This window comes from Heloderma suspectum, chromosome 6 (genome assembly GCF_057233095.1).
Source record: "Heloderma suspectum isolate Gila_16-S chromosome 6, 16-S_ref, whole genome shotgun sequence".
Classification (NCBI taxonomy): Eukaryota; Metazoa; Chordata; class Lepidosauria; order Squamata; family Helodermatidae; genus Heloderma; species Heloderma suspectum.
In genome coordinates, this window is record NC_139463.1 from 45412937 (window position 1) to 45433846 (window position 20910).

At 47.2% G+C, this 20910-nt stretch overlaps 1 protein-coding gene across 1 annotated transcript; it reads left to right on the plus strand.

The window, feature by feature from the left end:
• The first annotated feature begins 520 nt into the window (after positions 1–520).
• LOC146340743 (small serum protein 5-like) lies at positions 521–20487 on the plus strand. The gene is made up of 4 exons (XM_084807261.1): positions 521–649; positions 14512–14578; positions 19431–19563; positions 20376–20487. The coding sequence occupies exons 1-4, from the start codon at positions 521–523 to the stop codon at positions 20485–20487; spliced, it is 441 nt and encodes a 146-aa protein (XP_084663387.1).
• The last annotated feature ends 423 nt before the right edge of the window (positions 20488–20910 follow it).

The following is a 20910-nucleotide window of genomic DNA, read 5'->3' on the forward strand; positions in this document are numbered from 1 at the left end:
ACACTAGGTCGTACTCCAAGTCCTGCTGACATGCCAGTTTCATGGCTAGTTTTGTAGTCTTTACAGCTTTTAAAACTGATTACACCTCTCACCAAATCCTCAGTGACCATCCCCAATATTTTCATACAGATATTAAAAAGCACTGGTGACAGGAATGTGCCCTGTAGTATAAATTGTCTCCCATGAGCAATCAGGACTCCTATCGTTGCTGGAAGAGGTGCCCTAAGACGGGATTGCCTTTTCACTACTGGTGGGCATGTCCAAAGCTACAAAGGCTCTGGAACAGAAATATAAGACAAAGACATGACACGGTGTCTCCTAGATTTTGAGGCCAAGGCACTTCTGCCAGGACTCCTGGACCAGATCCACACCTCGTGTCATATCGATACCATCCCATCATGGTGCTGCTATATCCTTCTTGCCCATTTATACCTCGTAGTGCACACAACGACATCTGTTGCGGTATTTGGGAAATATGGAATAAAAAGCTGGAAATGATGCGAGAGAAGTGGTATGCGGAATGCGGAACGTGCCCCATCGCTGGTTATCAGTGCACTTCAAGACCGATAAAAAGCGCCAGTGTCGATCCAGCCCTGGATGTGGAGGAGAATCCCTGTTGTTAGACTTGACCTTGTCGCAGTGGAGGCTGGTGGCTCCGATGTCAGTGGGGCAGTGAATCTGCTCTGGGTTTCAGTCAGAACCAGTCCAAACTCTGAAGGAGCTCTCCAAGGTGTGGAGGAGCAGCCTCCTCTGCCATATCAGCCTTCTCTTGATGGCAGTTAAAACTCAGATTGACCTTAAAGGTAAAAGGAAGAATACATCTTCGGTATATAAAGCTACGGGAAATATTGAACAAGGACAAGGTGTCACGCAGATGATGGCCTTCCCTCTTGTTTGAGCTCAGCATCTGATACTCAGAGCTATACGACCTCTGTCCCTGGACCCTCCAGTTGTACATATTACACTTAACAGATGCAGATAGACTATGAATATATCTTAGCCATTTTAAGAACAGTGGAATTGCTTTGCTGGATCAGACCAAAGGTCCATCGTACCCAGCTTTCTGTTCCCAGCAGTGGTCAGCCAAATGTTCTGGCTCCACCCAAAGCTGATCATTGGACCCTGCTGGACAGGGAGGGCTGTAAAAGAGCTTCCTATGCTCTGGTCCAGCTGTCCCTAACCTAGCACCTTCCAGATGTTATGGACTACAACACCCAGCATTCCCAGCCATTGACCATCCTGGTGGGAGCTGATGGGATTACAAAACATCTGGAGGGCACCAAGTTGGGAGAGGCTGCTCTGGTGCATTCCTATATGATGTAATTTGGCTCTCTGGTTCTGCCTCCTGGTTTGTTTGTTTTTGGCTGACATCTGGCTTGTTCTTTTGACCTGACTTTTGCCTGTGCCTTTCAGTTTTGACTTGTCTTCAGTTCAGCTGCTTGGCTCATTTCTCAACTGCAGCTTCCCAGCTTTGGTTCTTGGTTCCTGATTCACCTTAGACAGCTGCTTACAGCTCTGCCCTGACGGAGGTATTACGTGCTATAAACAAAGCTCAGTAAGCTAGTTTATTCGGAGGATAACATTATTCAGCTATTTCTTAACAAGAAATCACAAAATCATGATTTCAAATTACATGCCTTGCTTCATCACAAGTTTACCTGTGGCAGCCTTGTAAAGCCACCTGCAGAACCAGTCCAACTCCAAACCCCTATATTCCTATCAGACGGTGGATTTTCAGTGGCCTAAAGTGAGCTTCTGATTATTTCAAACTATGCTCATGTTGGCAACAGATCAACTTTATTTTGCAATATGACAGGCTAATATTAAACACAAATCCATATACTACAGAAGTGATTTCCACAAGACATTCCATGTACAGTTTGAAAAAGGACTTCATGGCTAAGAATCTCCTCTAGTTCATACAACTATAGCTGCAGGAGTACTATCGTCCCTAGATATCTCCTGCCACCCTAGAATGCCCACCCATCAACATTCTACAGAAGAGGTCAAGTATTTCTTGTGTGGTTTTTCTATATTGCCTCAGGAAGATTACACAAGGATTGTGGCAAAAATAAGGTCCTGTGGTCACTTTTCCGAGTAAATAGAATTGTTCAACCTGTTTTCTTGGTCATCACCAAAAATTCACCAAGAAAGATCCTAACTAGAGGTAGGATACCTGTTGCTAAAGAGAGATTCTTTGGAAATCAACAAATGAATCTAACATGTTTGCCATTTGACAGAACTGAATGAAATTCATAGACCTAGCAGATGCTTGTGAGGTGCTCAAACATACCAAAGTTCAGACAAACAGGTTCAGGGAGTGTTGTGCTATGTTCCTTTAAATTTAGATAGAATCATAGAATCATAGAATAGTAGGGTTGGAAGGGGCCTACAAGGCCATCGAGTCCAACCCCCTGCTCAGTGCAGGAATCTAAGTGAGAGCATCCCTGACAGGTGGCTGTCCAGCCTCATCTTGAATGCCTCCAGCATGGGAGAGCCCACTACCTCCTGAGGACATTGGTTCCATTGTCATATTGCTCTAACAGTCAGGATGTTTTTCCTGATGTTCAGCCAGAATCTGGCTTCCTGTCACTTGAGCCCATGATTCCGTGTCCTGCACTCTGGGATGATCAAGAAGAGATCCTGGCCTTCCTCTCTGTGACAACCGTTCAAGTCCTTGAACAGCGCTATCATATCTCCCCTCAGTCTTCTCTTCTTAAGGCAAAACATGCCCAGTTCTTTCAGTCTCTCTTTGTAGGGCTTTGTTTCCAGTCCCGTCTCCCATGATCATCTTTGTTGCCCTCCTCTGAACCCCCTCCATTTTGTTTGCATCCTTCTTAAAGTGTGGTGCCCAGAACTGGACACAGTACTCCAGATGAGGTCTAACCAGTGTTGAGTGGAGGGAAACTGGTACTTCCCGGGATTTGGAAGCTATGCTTCTATTAGTGCAGCCCAAAAGAGCATTGGCCTTTTTTGCAGCCACATCACATTGTTGGCTCATATTCAGCTTGTGATCTACAACAATTCCAAGATCCTTCTCGCTTGTAGTGTTGTTGAGCCACATATCCCCCATCTTGTAACTGTGCATTTGGTTTCTTTTTCCCAGGTGCAGAACTTGGCATTTATCCCTATTAAATTTCATTCTGTCATTTTCTGCCTCGTGCTCCAGTCTATCAAGATCACTTTGAATTCTGTTTCTGTCTTCCAAGTTTTTAGCTATCCTGCCCAATTTTGTGTCATCTGCAGATCTGATCAGCATTCCCTGCACCTCCTCCTCCTCCAAGTCATTAACAAAAATGTGGAAGAGCACTGGGCCCAGGACTGAGCCCTGTGGTACCCCGCTCATTACCTCTCCCCAGGTTGAGAAGATCCCATTGATCAGTACTCTGAGTCCAATTCTGTAGCCAACTGTGGATCCACCGGATCGTTGTTTCATCTAGCCCACTTTGAGCTAGTTTGCTCATCAGGATATCATGGGGCACTTTGTCGAAAGCTTTGCTGAAGTCGAGGTATATGATGTCCACAGAATTCCCACAGTCCACGAGGGAGGTGACTTGATCAAAAAATGAGATCAGATTTGTCTGGCAGGACTTGTTTTTGACAAATCCATGTTGGCTTCGAGTCATCACGGCATTGTTGTCAAGGTGCTTCCAGATGGATTGCTTTATCATCTGCTCCAGAATTTTCCCAGGGATTGATGTCAGACTGACTGGTCTATAGTTCCCAGGTTCCTGCTTTTTACCCTTTTTGAAGATAGGGACAACATTAGCCCTCCTCCAATCGTCTAGCACTTCACCCATCTGCCATGATTTCTCAAAGAGAGTAGACGTGGTTCTGAGAGTTCTTCTGCCAGTTCCTTTATTACTGTAGGGTACAGTTCATCTGGCCCTGGAGATTTGAACTCATTCAAAGTAATGAGGTGTTCCTTGACCATATGCCTATCGATCTCAAGCTGCAGTCCTGCCCCTTCAGCCTGTACTTCGCCTTTGCCAGGGGGCTCATAGACCCTCTTTTGGGAGAAGACTGAGCCAAAGTAGGAATTGAGCACCTCTGCCTTTTCTTTGTCATCTGTTATCATTTTGCCATCCTTATTTAATAGCTGAACCAACATTTCTTTCCTCTGTCTTCTACTATGCACGTACCTGAAGCAAACCTCTTTGTTGCTTTTAGCGTCCCTCGCTAACCTCAGCTCATTCTCAGCTTTAGCCTTCCTGACGCCATCCCTGCAATTCTGTGCTACCTGCCTGTACTCTTCCTTTGTTGCTTGGCCTTCCTTCCACGTCCTATATGTGTCCTTTTTTTTTCTGGTCATCTCTAAGCTTTTTGTGAAGCCACATTGACTTCTTCCGTTGTCTTCCACCTTTTTGTCTTGTTGGAATTGTTTGTAATTGTGCCTTGAGAATTTCCTTTTTTAAAAACTCCCACCCATCTTGGACTCCTTTTCTCGTTAGAGTCGCTTGCCATGGGACCTTACTGATCATTGTTCTGCGTTTATTAAAATCAGCTTTCCTAAAATCCAGGGTACGCGTTTGGCTACACTCGGCTTTTGCTTCCCTTAGAACCAAGAACTCGAGTACAACATGGTCGCTTTCCCCCAGAGTTCCTGTAACTGCTACTTTATCCACTAAGTCATCTCTCTTGGTTATGATCAATTATCAGGGGAAGGAGCCTGGGGAAGGAGGACCAGCCAGGAGCTGCACCGGGTGATCCTGAGCCTGCTTCTGCCCCTGCCCACAGGTACTTAAGGCGGGGCTGCCAGAGGCTTCTCGGGAAGGAGCCTGGGGAAGGAGGACCAGCCAGCAGCTGCACCGGGTGATCCTGAGCCTGCTTCTGCCCCCGCCCACAGGTACTTAAGGCGGGGCTGCCAGAGGCAGCGCCTCGGCGTCGCACTTGGAGTCGCGTAGGATCTGAAGATCTACCCACCTGCCTCTCCAGAGACACCAGCAGCCACAATACCAGCAGCAAATAGCAGCAGCAGAGGGCAGCAGCTTTAAAGACAAGGGGAAGGGGCAAATGTGGACTATCTGCTCCTTCTTAGCTGCTGTTCTCTTTTATCTCTTTTATATTCTTTTAAATTGTTGTGCATTTTATATCCTAACATTTTAATATGTGCCTGGGAGGACTATTGGGCAACTCAGGGGGTGGGAGAGGTGCCACCATAACTGTGGTCACGGGCAGGGGGGGGTATGGCGTTGGGGGATTAACAGGCCAGCTGAGGAGAAGAGGGGCTAGACACCTTACAGCTGTCCCCTCTTCTGGTTCTTCCCCCAACCTGATGGTTCCTGGCAGCCTCACCAGTCTGCCCTCAGGTCTGGTGGTGCTGCTGCTGAATGCCAGGTCGGCCCAAAATAAGACCTCCCTCGTCCATGATTTGATTGTGGATGAGGGGGCTGACCTGGCATGTATTACTGAGACCTGGGTGGGGGAACTGGGAGGGGTCACTCTCTCCCAGCTGTGCCCCCCTGGGTACTTGGTGCAGCACCAACACCGACTTGAGGGTCGGGGAGGGGGGGTTACCGTGGTCTATAGGAATTCAATCTCCCTCTCCAGGCTTCCTGCTCATTCGAGTGCAGATCTTGAGTGTTTGTACCTTGTGTTGGGTACCCGGGACAGATTAGGGATTCTGTTGGTGTACCGCCCACCCCGCTGCCCATCAGACTCCCTGCCTGAGCTGATGGAGGTGGTCTCGGACTTGGTGTTGAGGACCCCCAGGATGATGGTCCTGGGGGATCTCAACTTCCATGCCGAGGCCGCTGTATCCGGGGCGGCTCAGGACTTCATGGCCGCCGTGACAACCATGGGTAGAGATGGCGGAGAATTTCTCCCCGAAACTTCGGGGGGCCGAGGGCCAACGTGTTCAGCCCCCCGAACAAGTTTCGGGGAGAAATTCTCCGCACCCCCCCCGCACCCCTCACACCCCCCGGGACGGGACTTACCTTTGCCGAATGTCCCTCCCAGCGGCGGGTCTGGCCAGCGGTTCGGCGGGTGTTAGTCCGGGGCGGAAGCGGCACCCGGTCTTTCAACTGGCTGCCGCCCCCGCCATTCCAATAAAAGGAAAAAAAAACCGCCCCCGTGATAGGCTACGTGACGATTAACGTAGCCTATCATGGCTAGATCTGCAAAGTCAGCCGTGATAGGCTACGTAAATCGTCACGTAGCCTATCACGGGTGACTTTAAAAAAAAAAAAAAGCGCGTACGCAAATGGCGGCCCCCATAGGAAGCCGCCATTCGCGTTCCTTATTTGGTCGCTGTAGTCTACGTAAAGATTTACGTAGACTACAGCGAAAATAAGGGCAACGCTTTTTTTTTTTTTTAAGTCACCCGTGATAGGCTACGTGACGATTAATGTAGCCTATCACGGCTGACTTTGCAGATCTAGCCGTGATAGGCTACGTTAATCGTCACGTAGCCTATCACGGGGGCTTTTTTTTTTTTTTAACTTTTGAGTTCGCAGCCGGGCGAGGCGAGGCACCTCCTCCCCGGCCTGAATTTCGGCCGGGCAAGGCGGGAAGCCTCCCCCCCAGCCTGAATTTCGGCCGGGCGAGGCGGGAAGCCTCCCCCCCTGGCCTGAACTTTGCGGGGGGAGCAGCGAAGCACCTCCCCCCCACCGCGAACAAGCTTCGAGGACAGGTAAGTGACTTTCGTCCGCCCCTAACCATGGGGCTGTCCCAACATGTCATCGGCCCAACGCATATAAAAGGACACATGTTTGATCTGGTTTTCTCGACTGGGCAGGTGGATGGTGATCTGAAAGTGGAGGAATTAACATCTGTCCCTTTGTCATGGTCAGATCACTTCCTGCTGAGGTTTAGACTTCTGGCGGCCTTTCCCCTCTGCAAGGGTGGGGGACCTATTAAAATGGTCCGCCCCCGGAGATTAATGGATTCCGATGGATTCCAGAGGGCTCTGGGGGATTTTCCTGCTGGTATGGCTGGTGCTCCTGTCGAAGCCCAGGTCGCTCTGTGGAATGCAGAGATGACTCGGGCGGTTGACACGATCGCACCCAAGCGCCCTCTCCCTCTGAGCAGAGCCCGGCCAGCTCCTTGGTATACACCTGTGCTGAGGGCAATGAAGCAAGAGGGGAGACGCAGAACGCAGGTGGAGGAAAACTTGTGCTGAGTCTGACCGAACACAGGTAAGAGCCCACTATCGAGCCTACTCTGTGGCGGTGAGGGTGGCAAAGAGGCAGTTCTTTTCCACCAGCATTGCATCTTCTCAGTGTCGTCCAGCGGAGCTTTTCCGAGTGGTTTGCAGCCTGTTACATTCTGGGCCAGGGAGAGAGACGGTGGAACCCTCGGTAGCACGCTGTGACAAGTTTGCGCAGCACTTTGAGGATGAAGTCGCTCAGATTCGTCATGAACTGGACACCACCATTAATGCAGTTCCATTGGTAGAGGCGTTCAGAACACCGTCTGGTCCAGTTTTATTGGATGAGTTTCAGTTACTGAGGCCTGAGGATGCGGACAAGGTGCTTGGCCAAGTCCGATCGACCACTTGTGTGCTTGACCCTTGCCCTTCATGGCTTATTAAATCAAACAAGGAGGGGTTGTCTGGCTGGGTCCAGGAGGTTGTAAATTCCTCCTTGAGAGAGGGAGTGCTGCCTGCCGCTTTAAAAGAGGCAGTAATTAGACCACTCCTGAAAAAGCCTAACCTGGACCCAGAGGATGTTAACAATTATAGGCCAGTGGCCAACATCCCCTTCCTGGGCAAGGTGCTTGAGCGGGTGGTTGTAGGACAGCTCCAGGCACTGTTGAATGAAACGGATTATCTAGATCCATTTCAATCGGGCTTCAGGCCTGGTTTTGGAACGGAAACTGCCTTGGTCGCCCTGTGGAATGACCTCTGCCGGGAGAGGGACAGGGGGAGTGCGACCCTGTTGATTCTCCTGGACCTCTCAGCAGCTTTCGATACCATCGACCATGGTATCCTTCTGGATAGGTTGTCTGGGTTAGGAGTTGGAGGCACTGCACTACAGTGGTTCCGCTCCTACTTGGATGGCCGATTCCAGAAGGTGGTGCTGGGGGATTATTGCTCTGTGCCATGGCAATTGTGCCATGGGGTTCCACAGGGCTCTATTTTATCCCCCATGCTGTTTAACATCTACATGAAACCGCTGGGGGAGGTTATCCGGAGGTGTGGGCTGAGGTGCCATCAATATGCGGATGACACCCAGCTCTACCTCTCTTTCTCATCAAAACCAGGTGAGGCAGTGGCTGTTCTGAATCAGTGCCTGGGCACGGTAATGGACTGGATGAGGGCCAATAAACTGAAACTCAATCCAGACAAGATGGAGGTACTGTCAGTGGGTGGTTCGTCTGCCCGGCTAGGTGATATTCAACCTGTTCTGGAGGGGGTTGCACTCCCCCTAAAGGATCAGGTTCGTAGTTTGGGGGTGCTCTTGGATCCAGAACTGTCACTTGAGGCACAAGTGAACTCAGTGGCACAGAGCACTTTTTATCAGCTTAGGCTGGTATACCAACTACGCCCTTATCTGGACAGAGATAGCCTAGCTAGAGTTATCCATGCTCTGATAACTTCTCGTCTGGATTACTGCAATGCGTTATACGTGGGGCTGCCTTTGAAAACGGTCTGGAAACTTCAGCTGGTCCAAAATAGGGCAGCAAGATTGTTAACAGGGACTGGCCTGCGAGCTCATATTACGCCAGTACGTTTCCAGCTGCGCTGGCTGCCAGTCCATTTCCGGGCCCGATTCAAAGTGCTGGTGTTAACATTTAAAGCCCTTAATGGCTTGGGGCCAGGTTACCTGAAGGATCACCTCCTCCCATATGTGCCTGCCCGGACCTTAAGATCACCATCAGCGGCCCTTCTCCGTGAGCCTCTGCCAAAGGAAGTGAGGCGGGTGGCTACTAGGAGGAGGGCTTTTTCTGCTGTGGCACCCCGGCTCTGGAATGAGCTCCCTAGTGAGGTTCGCCTGGCGCCTACATTGTATTCCTTTCAGCGCCAGGTGAAGACCTTTTTATTTTCCCAGGCATTTTAGCATTTTAGCTTTCTAGACTTTTAGCTTTGCTGTTTTAAATCTGTATTTTAAACTCCTGCACTGCTGCTAGGTTTTATTGTGGTTGTATTGTTATATTGTGGTTTTAATGTTCTATATATTTTAAATTGTTTTATTGTGTGTTGTTTGGTTTTAATTTTTGTGAACCGCCCAGAGAGCTTCGGCTATTGGGCGGTATAGAAATAAATAAATAAATAAATAAATAAAAATAAATAAAATGATCAAGTCAAGGATAGCCGATCCTCTAGTTCCTTCCTCTGCTTTCTGTAGGAGAAAGTTATCCACCACACAAGTCAGGAATTTCCTGGAGGGGTAAATATTTTTTTTTTATTTCCTGGCAGAATTGGACAAAATTTGCAGGGATAGTCACCCCTTCTTAGGGGATCAGGGCTGCCAAGGTTCAGTTGAATAGGTCAAGGAGCTTTGTCCAAAGCAGCCTTTACAGTTTTGTTGTTGTTGTTGTTAAGTCGTTCAGTCGTGTCCGACTCTTCGTGACCCCATGGACCATAGCACGCCAGGCCTTCCTGTCCTGCGCTCTCTCCCGGAGCATGCTCAAGTCCATATTCATTGCATCAGTGATGCTATCTAGCCATCTCATCCTCTGCCGTCCCCTTCTCCTTTTGCCTTCAGTCTTTCCCAGTATTAGGGTCTTTTCCAGAGAGTTTTCTCTTCGCATTAGGTGGCCAAAATATTTGAGCTTCAGCTTCAGTATCTGTCCTTCTTTACAGTTTGGGTGTTTTCAAAAAAAGGATGCACTTATCTCCCTACTCATTTTTGTGGGCAATTATTTGGAAAGTGACATACAGCATAGAAGTGGCCTGAGTTAAGAAATCTGATTTTTTTTTAGGATAGGTGGCTACGGAAATTCTAATTTTATCACATATAGGGTTAACTTTTCCCATTGAAGCGATATTTCTTTGCTCCTTTGAGGTGGAAATATACATTAATAATAAGGAACTGAGAAACTGATTCGTAAAATTATTTCTGGAAACTGATGAATGTACGCTGGATGTAATGAAATTAAAATTATATGTTACATCAAGTTGTTTTGAGACATCAATGAGAATAACATTACTACTTGATTTAGATTCATTTATTTTACAACTAGAGACTAAAGCAGTAAAAAGGCCTTGATATGACTCAAGTGGAGAATCAACTTCAGACTGAGGTGGAGATTTAAGTTTTGCAGAAAGTTCTTGAGGTCTTTCCATTAAACCAGACAGCCTTGAACAATACAGTTCTGCTCTTCATGGGGAAGTTCGGAGTAAGACCCAGTTAATGTTTTTTCATCAGAATTTTAAAAAGAAGCTGATTTGTCTTCAACTCCAGTCTGATAAGATAGTCTTTCAGAGAGATGGTCCCTTATATTTTGTTGGCTTCCCATATTACTAAGCTTAGGGAGCAATCCTATGGCCACTAGTCAGTAGCTAGATGGCCATAGGATAGGTTGGTTCCCGGGAACTGACCTTGGAGCCCGTATTCCGACGTCGGTTCCCTGAGAACTGACCTCCACCCCCTCCCATGCTGCCTTATAGGCAGCACGGAGCAGCCCCGCACTCTGAAGAGGAGTGCAGAGCTGTGAAAACAAGGCATTCCTGGGGGTGTGCCGGGGTGGGGAGGGGAGAAGTGCTGTTATGATGCTTCCTCTGCATCATGCAGCGTGCACACACACACACCCCTGCTCCAACTTCCTGCAACTAGACAGCCGAAATCGGCTGCCTAGCCGCAAATGCAGGGTGGCTGAAGCACGGAGGGGGAGTCCCCCTCTGCACTGCTCCTGCCCTGCATCGGATAGGCGGTCGCCTCCGAGTTTGGAGGCAGCTGCCTGTCCCGATAGGACTGCACCCTCCAGCTCAACCCCAGATCCGGGGAGATCATCCTAATCAATCAAACCTTTTTCCACTTCTCTGTTGTGAGACATAACGACATTAAATTTGGGGAAGAGAGCTTTTATCTGTTTGTCTCATATGGCGGGTTGTCATGTCATGCGAGCCAAGTCGATGTCTATACTGGCTTGGGGGCGGGGGGTGATCTGTATGCTAGATTTTGGGGGCTCTTTATTCAGACTTTAAACCTGAGTAGGGTTTATGTACATGAATAGGAGGGATGGGGCTCTATGTGCTTGCCCCTGCCCCAGCATCCTTGTGCTCGTACCTCAGCCCCTCGGCCACAACCTCCTTGTTTTGAACAGGGAGATCTGCAGCTGGCTATGCCTATGCTCGCTTGAACATGAGCAGAATACTTTGCATGACTGGGAACCCTGATCAAGCAGGATTCCCAGTTGTGTAGAGGCTTGTACCCGCATCCAAGCAAAGGTAACTAGAAGCCCCATACAGATTTCCCCACTCAAAATGGGGAGGTCAGGAATACTGGGAGCAGCATGGATCGTTCTGTCCCTATTAGTCACATGCATCTCCCATACACAGGCATGACGCCTGAATAAGGATAAAAGGGAAAAAGTCTCCTTGGTTCCTGGAGTGAAGTACTTGGGGGTTCCCCTACTACACTGTAGATCAAGGGTCCCCAATGGTGCCCACAAATGGGTCCCCAACATGGTTCCCCTCAGGCACCCGTGTTTTTTTGTTTTAAAAAAAATCTTTTTCTCTTTTCTTTTTTAATTTTTTCCATTTTTAAATAAACATACATGGATTTGTATGAAATGCATACAACTTCCTAGCAATTATACATGGGCTTCAACAAAAGTATCCATTTTGAAGGTGGCATCTATATGCCACCCATTCAAATACTGAAAGCGCTGTAAGGTCCTCAGTCCACTGCATTACAGGAGGTGAGTGCTTATCCTTCCAATGCTGTAATATCCGTCTTTTAGCTGTCAAAATGGTGCAGAGAATCAATTTGCACTGACCATCTATTAATTACCATAAAGAGGTAAATAATTTAAAAGAGCATGTACTTCAATCAATATTAAAGACTGTTCCAGTACAAAACGTATCTGTGTAATAACCTCCTCCCCAAAAGAAGCAAACTACTGGACATTGCCAAAGCACATGTTTAAAAGAAGCATTAGCTGCATTGCACCACCAGCAATTAGCCTAATTAGACAATCCTTTATTAAAGAGACATTGCGGTATCCAACAGACAAGAAACAAAAGGTTTTGCTGAATAAGATGCAGCTTAAGGGCTTCCCTACACAGAGGTTTTTTATCCTGAACCATTACCGAGGCTTCTACTTCCATATTCTTTGAAGGATTAAGATTGCCCCTTTTCACACACTTCTGCTCCCCCACCCCAGGGGGAGTTCCTTTATCTGCAAGCTCTATATGTTTCATTATACAGCCATTAGATAGTGCTTAGTTATAGTCCCACTTCCACTTTTCACAGAGAAATTCAACTTGCTACATTTAAATAGCGCATTATCCACAGTCTTTTAAAAAACAGGGTAAAGGTCTGAAAGCACAGGAGAGGTCCTGGAGCTTAATGATGTCATGTAAAGGACCCGCAAACTTCCATGAGTAACCAGTCTTGATCGCAGGATAAAAGCCCTGTGTGGAGAAGCCCTAAGATCCAAGATGCAACAGGTAGATGCCAAAGTGGCAATCCACTGATCAGGCATTTTGTGTTGGTGTCAACAGCATGTTCTCAGATTCTCAAATGTGCCCATGGGTCCAAAAAGGTTGAGGAGCCCTGCTATAGACATTGTCTTGCTAGGAAAACTGTCTTCTTTGGCTCCATAAGAAGGTCTTTATCAAAATATGTTGGGTATCTTAGGAGGGCATTTTGTGATTTTATAAAACTCATATTTTTTTCAGTACCATTTTGAGGCATGTTATAGGCCTGAAATAAAGTGGGACAGCATCTCACTCCAACCCACTTCAAGCAGTGCCTATTTGGAGGGGGGGGGGATAACAATTCAGCAAGCCTAGCTCTCAACCCCATTTACTTCTCCCCACAACTGGTGTTCCATTTCCAGCCATTCGCCTCAGAAAGCAGGGTGTTTCCCCAGCCAGGTTTTCACTTGGAATATCTGGAACCATGCCTCATGCAGGGCTGCACGCCATCCTGTTCCAATGATGTTTTACAAGCTATTCCTGTTCTAGTTTCAGTGTGTACTTATCAAAGATATCGCTGTAGGTGATAAGACTCTACCAAATAGTATCCTATTTTCTATGCAAAAGCACTGATTTAATCAGAAGCAAATACTTTCTTCTTGACAAACGTTTCCTGGAGTCTGGCCGCATTACTTCATTTACAACATCCGGGGGTGGGGGGCATTCTCAGTTTTGCCTCTCTTCCTTCTCAGTAGTATAAAAGAGGGTAGTGGATCCCTCACAGAGTGAAGTGAAGAACAGAACGCTCTCTTGCTTTCTGAGCCATTTCCCACCAAGAAACGTTTTCCAGGCACGGATTGAAAAAGCAAGATGGTAAGCAAAATACAAGTTTGACACTCCACTAGACTCAACTGTTATTGGTATAATAGCACTTGAGTGTGTTTTAGCCTTTTTTTATGAATGTATTATTCTTACTGTTTATTTGAGGGTTTAAATATTGTTTCCTTTGTTTGTTACCTTGATTTTCCTTCCACGGAGTTAGGCAGTATGTTAGCTTTTAAAATAAATAATAAATAATAATTAATAAATATGTTTGTTTATTAGGTGAAAATTTTGGAAAAGCTGCCATGGAAAGTGTGATAGCATTCGAAATTATGAGGAAAAATGACTTCAAATGCTGACTCCCAGCCATCTAATTCATGGCTGTTTCTACCTCCTTTCTCATTGCCAAGGCTGATTCTTACCAATGATGCAGAACCCCTTGGAAATGCTGATTTATCCAAACACAGTGAATTGGTCTAATTTTGCTCAGGGCAGAATTCACCCTTCTTGGAGCAGAAATGGTTTTGGGGGGACACAAAACATGGATTATAGCTGCTTCACAGGAATAATTCTAGAGCAAATATAAAACAAAAATTAACTGCCTCGGTATGGCTAATGGTTGCCACCTGGCAGCCTTAAGTGTCCCTCGGCCTTGTGAGCTGACAAATTTTGTAATCTTCTTAGCAGTCGGAACGTTCGTAAACCTTCTGTAATGTGTCAGCAGCTGAGCTAATGGGTGAAAACTGCTCATTTCAATCAACAAGCGAAAACTCTGAAAAATTATCTATAGCCATTTGCTGTGAGTGTTCAACGAAGCCCTGTCACGTCTGTTTTAGTGAGGTGTGCTTGCCCATTAATTTCAGTGGATTCACGTGTGCTACAGGTGCACCACGTTGGAGAGGAATTCCTGCATCTACCTCAGAGCTTATCCGAACTGAGGGGAGGGAATTGCCACTGTCATTTTTCTTTGTGCAGTTGCGTTCTTCCCCTAGGCAATTGTGCAACATTGATTTGGTTTAACAAATAAATATGCAAATAAATGAATGTTTCTGACATAACTCATTAAGTGCATGGGGGGGGAGTTCCATTAAGTTTTCATTTTTTTAAATAGTTGAGCGTTATATAGACGCTGGCTGACTTTCCCCCTTCTGCTTCCTTTTCAGAAAGTCCTCATCACCCTGACGGTCCTCTGTGTCTTCCTGGCCTTGTGCGATGGAGCTTGCTTTGCTAGTAATGTCAAAGCCTGTTAATTGTTTCTTGCTAGAAAATAGTGTGGCACGCTAAGGTTGAGGGTATATTTATCTCATTATTATATTAGTTTAACTGTCACGGGTTCCACCAAAGAATGCTGGGAGTAGTAATTTGGTAAGGTGCTCGGAAGTCTATCTTAGAGACAGAGAGAGAGAAAGAAAAAGAAAGAAAAATAGTCAGCGGAGGCTGGTGACTCCGATGTCAGTGGGGCGATAAATCCGATCCGGGTTTCAGTCAGAACCAGTCAGAACTCTGAAGGAGTTATCCAAGGTGCAGATCTTAAGAGTTCTGACTGAAATCCGGCGTGGATTCATTGCCCCACTGACATCAGAGCCACCAGCCTCCACTGAAAATACTCATAACCACTTCCTCCCAGTTCCCACCCATTTATTCACTGCTATGTGTGTGGCAGAATCGTTCTGTGAAATGGGCAGGTTTCCATCAGAACAGGAAGAATAGGAAATCTTTCAGGAAAAATCAGCACTGTTTATGCTTGTGCTACAACTCCACTTCAGAAAGTCACCTCAGCAATGTGCTTGAGCCAGCCACAGTCAGAACACTGTTGCAGGAAGGGAGAGAGGAGGAATTGCAGCTGGTGTCCATGGCCGACTATTCTTTCCACTTGAAGGTTATGGACTCAAGGCCCGATCCTCTGGGCTGCCGTCTGCCAAAAATTCCACCTTGGGAAACCCTTTCTAGGCTTGCACTTTGCAGAGGGTTCTGGGGCGTACTTTTGCATGCATATTCCATTCACTTCAAGGTGTGGCCATACCTCTAGGGTATCAGTGGATGAGGCACCCTAGAACATTCCCAGCAGCTGCTATCTGCAGGAGGGGAGTGGTAGTGGAGGACAAGTTGTTTTTCCATCTCCTGTGACTGTAATGCGGTGATGGGGAAAACTGCATGCAGGCATCCTGGTCTCTCTTGATCATCACTGTACCTGAATTGCCAAATCTAATTTCTTCCCACAACAAGGGTCCTTCCCAGACTAGAGCCCTCTAGTGTTGCTGAGACATTGCTAGCTGCCGGTACATTGAAAATCTCTTTAGGGCACAATCCTACTGAGATAGACGTCAGCTTCCGAACTCAGAGGCTGACTCCTATCCTATGCCGGGTAGACAGAGCATGGAGGGGATCCTCTCCTCCGAGCTCTAGCTGCCCTGCATTTGTGGCTAGACACATGTTTTCCCATGTCTAGCCATGGCTTCAGGGAGGGGGAAAGAAGGGGCCCATATGAAGCTGTCTAAACTGGCTTCTGCGGTCTCCTCCCCTCCCCCGGGACCACCCCCTTTTCACCCTCTCCGCACTCGGTTTACAAGTTCAGAGATGGTAGCAGTGCAGAGAGAACCATGCTGAGTACAAGGGGGTGGGGAGTGCAGTTTCTGGGAACTGAGGTCAGACAACCTTGGTTTCCAGAAACCAAAAAATCCTATGGCCATCTAGACAGTGTCTAGTGGCCATAGGATTGCTCTCCCCATAATGGTGCTGCAAATGTCACTGCAGAATCAATGATGTGATGTGGTTCCCAACAACACTGTATGGAAAATAGATGGCTGCCCCCATGAGCCCCTGGAGACAGCCAACCTTTTGACTGTACAAAGTTACTGCGAATGAGGCTACAACATATCAGCACATGGTGACATTCCCAGTGCCGTCCTTGAAGAGACATCGAATGGTCTGGAAACTCATTGCTGAACGCAGCAGCTTGCTCTTCTTTAAAGGGAGAAAAGAAAGACAAACAGCTTGGCCATTTCATCAAAAGTAAGTGCCCATCCCTCCCTGCCACAAAGATCTTGAGACCTTCACAGGAACCCCAGAAAGTTCACAGAAATCGTTTACCCACCTTCACTCGATGACAAAGGTCCAGTGAAACTTAAGGGATGGTTTGAGAGCAGCAAGCTTATTAATCTCACAGTTTCCCTGTTCTTTTTATTGTTGTTATTCCTGCATTTGCATCTTCAGGCAGAATCCGACAGGGCACGTACACCTGCACCAGTTCTCTTCTGCCCCGCCAACTGCATTGTGCAAGCACCCCCAAGACTTGCACGATGGCGATTTATAGAGATGTCAGAGAATTTCGCCACGAATCTCGGGGAAGGCGAATGCCAGCGCATTCGGCCCCCCGAAATCGGTGGCGAAACATTCTACCCCCCCTGCCCCCCCTGGGACGGGACTTACCGTGTGCGAATGTCCCTCGTGGTGGCGGCTCCAGCGGCGGTTTGGCGGCGGTTCGGCAGTGGCGGCTGCGGCAGCCGGTCTTCCGACCGACTGCCACCGCCGCCATTTCCAAGTCAAAAAAACAAAAACAAAAAAACGTGATAGGCTACGTAAAGATTTACGTAGCCTATCATGGCTAGATTTAAAAAAAATACTGTGATAGGCTACATAAATGTTGACCTAGCCTATCACGGCTGAGTGGAAGAAAAAAAAAACAACCGCACGTACGCAAATGGCGGCGCCCATGGGTGCTGCCATTTGCGTTCCTTATTTTGGCATGTCTAGTCTACGTAAACATTTATGTAGACAACGGCGAAAATAAGGGGAACGCAAATAGCGTAGATGCTATGCTCTTTGCGTTCCCCTTATTTTCTCCGTAGTCTACATAAATGTTTACGTAGACTAGACATGCCAAAATAAGGAACGCAAATGGCAGCGCCCATGGGCGCCGCCATTTGCATACGCGCGGTGGTTGTTGTTGTTTTTTAACTCAGCCATGATAGGCTACGTAAACATTTACGTAGCCTATCACGGCTGATTGCAGGGACACAAACGGCGGCGGCTACAGCCGCCACCATTTGCAGTCCCAGCAGGACAAGATTCGCGGCGGGAGGGACGGGGCACCTCCCCCCTGGCCAGAATTTCGGGGGGGAGGGATGGGACACCTCCCCCCCGGCCAAAATTTCGGGGGGAGGGATGGAGCGCCTCCCCCCACCGCGAATCAACTTTCGTAAAAGGTAAGGGCTTCTGGGGGCAACCTAAAATGAACAGAAATGCTCTTTTCAGGGAGAAGGCAGGTCGGCAAAGTTTGCATAAAGGAGCTCTGCTGACCTGTGCCCTTCCAGAAACTAGCTTTTCTGTTCATTTGGGGGCTTCCCCTAGGAAGTACTAAATCTCCCTTGCAGAAGCAGTCGGTCTTCCTTGTGCAATAGAATTAGCGGGGCCCACTGCTTACAGAAGGGAATCTGCAGTGTGGGGGTGTAAGCACCTCCTTGCTAGGGATGGCGGAGAAATCCGCCACGGACTCCAATGAGGCCAGATTCTTTGGAATCCAGGCCCCCGGAGTCCGTGGTGGAACGGACTAACCCCCACGCCACCCCCCAAAATCCCCCCCCCCCAGGACAGAACCTACCTGGCGGTGGCTGGTCTAGGTTGCCATCTTCATCCACTGCGGGGCTGTGGAACAAAATGGCGTCCAGCTTAGTGGTCGCCATTTGCATCCTTGCCGTTGGCCGTGATTGGCTATGTAAATATTTACGTAGCCTATCACAGCAAAGAGCAGGGATGCAAATGGCGTAGCAGACGCCATTTGCGTCCGCAGACCAGCCGCAGCCGGAAGTCTGGCAGTAGCTGGAGCCAGCCAGCAGCTCTGCGGACTCCCCACGGAGCGAAGCTGGCTGAGGAGGATTCCGGGGGGAGGACCGGATCGCCTCCCCTTGCCTGCAGACCCCCCCCCGGACCCCAGGTAAGGGGATCCGTACATCCCTACCCCTTGCATTCTGCCCTAAGTAAACCAACTTTTGTTTTTAAAATTATTGCACTTGTGAAAGTGATCAGATTTACATGTCCTTATGTCAATACTTCACATCTCTAGGATAAGAACAACTTAGGGCGCAATCCTGTTGAGACAGGCGGCCACCTCCGAACTCGGAAGCAACCGCCTATCCTAAGCAGGGCAGGAGATGTACGCAGGGGATCATTCCCTCTGTGCTTCTTCTGCCCTGCTTTTTTTGGCTAGACAGCCAATTGTCGTTGTCTAGCCGCAGGAGCACGGAGCAGGGAAGGAGGCCACTGTATGACACATTGGATGTGTCTTACATGCAAGCTATGGCCTCCCGCGGCCCGGAATGCCCCCAGCCACGCCCCTTTCCGGACGCTCTGCACTCGTCTTGCGAGCATGGAGGACGGGGCTGTTCTGCGCTGCCTCCAAGGCAGCACAAAATTGGGGGAAAGCCAGTTCCCCAAAAACGGCATATCCTATGGCTGTCTAGTTGCTGTCTAGCTGTTCTCTCCACCTGCTAAAATTCTTCATGTCACACTACAGTGAAAGGCACTGGAGTCTATCAGATTGCAGTTAAAGGCTCAGGAGCAATGCCAGAAAAAAAAATCCCTAACACAGACCTATAGGGCCTTTCTACATGAAGCTTTTAATCTGCACCTTTGCAGAGACTTCTGCTTCCAGATTCTTTGTGGGATTAAGCTTGGCTCCTTTACAAAAAAATTTCCCAGGGTTTTTCTTTCTCTGCCTTGATATATGTTCCATTATACAACCATTAGGTGGTGCTGTGGTCTAGCGGAATTGCACAATTACACAAGATTTCTATGACATTATAGAGGCCATTCAGAAAAAAATACCACACTTCCCCCTTTAAGGGAAAAAACACGATAATGGTTGCAAAGCATGGGAGAGGCCCTGGTGGATGACAATGTTGTGTAAAGGACCCACAAACTACGGTGAGTGAGCAATCATGAGCACACAATAAAAGCTTCATGTAGAAAAGCTCACAGTAATTATACCATGTGGTCATTACATTGTGCCGTGGCAGTTTGCCCCCCACTGACATGTGGAGATTTTGGCACAACAGAAAAAACTGACAAGGATATTTCTCCCTAGGTAAAATAAAACGTACAGATGTTGCGTGTACTGATACATATGATGGAAGTAAGCATCATTTTGGTTCTACCTGGAATACAGCTCATTGTATGAGGTGTGAGTGCAATAAACGTGAGATGTCATGCTGTACCAGGTAAGGAAAAGAGACCACAAATGCCATTGGTGATATTAATATCTTTGAATGTGTACTTCCAAAAGCTGCAGTAGCAACAGCTATCTCCTTGCACACCTGGCAGGGCAATAAAGAATTAGAAGGAGAGGCAATAGAAATTACAGGCAGTTAAAAGCTCCCACCTGTGTTGTGATGCATAATCAGGGTTCTAAATCACAACTCTGCACAAGTTATGCTGAACACTGTAGTTCCACAGAGGCCGACATGACTTCAAAGGACGGGCACAACGGCTCTCAGCCCCTTTCAACATGTTTAACCTTGTTCATCATGGGAGTAATGCATGAATAGGAGTAAAGTTTGGGCAATGATCATTACTTAAAAACGAACATATATTCTATACCTATACTATAGATGAAGAGAAAATATGTAAACGTTTAAAAAATTGTTGCTAGTGAGTGGTAATTGTTTTGATTACCGAGCAGAAAGAACCAAAGTAGAACCTTTGGATGGATAGATGAGAACTTGCAATAGTTTGTTGTGAAAGATAAATTATGATTATAGATAGTGAAGTGCATTAAATTTTGGCCTTAACAGGTGAAATGTAAGGAATGTCGTAATAAATGTGTTAGCTTTTAAGGTGCTGCAAGAGCAAGACTTTTTATTATCTTTCCATTTAATAATGTGATTTGGAGGGGGGAATTTAATAGCAACACGAAAAATAAAATAAAAAAGCTTTGCTAAATCGGAGGTAAAATTAGAGTTCCTTAAATGTCCTTTGCAAGTTAAGATTAGCCTTGTTTTACACATGGTTTGTGTGCTGCTGTTTTTTTTAGATACGGTGGCATTTTACACGTTCCTGGATGCACAGCATTTGTCGACAAAAAAACATGTACCTACAAGTTGCATAAAGCTGGTGACCCCTCAAAGCCATGTACAAAGGCTTAAAAACACATTCTGTATTTCCATTTCCATAACTGAGAACCTGAATAAATCACACATCTCTATGTTGTACATCTCTGTGTTTCTGATTTTCTCATTCAGTGACTAATGCAAGCATCTCTTTATTTCATTGTGTGAAACAGGGAGAGGCCTTTCCTGACTGTGGGAATTTGTTGGCAAGATCCTTTCTTTGAGATAACCAGCCCTGAGCTCACTTTAATCTCTGATCTGCTCAAATTTTGAAAGGGTGCTGAAGTCAGCTGACAGGGAGACAACCATGCAAGCCAAGGGCAGGGACAGAATCATCATCTGGTACTTTGCAGCATTCAGGATATTAAAATACTGCCCCTCGTTCCCTGCCCTGTGTCATATTGAATGCTAAGCAGCATTAAAATGGCACATTAGATGATCAAAGCTGATCAGGGTGTT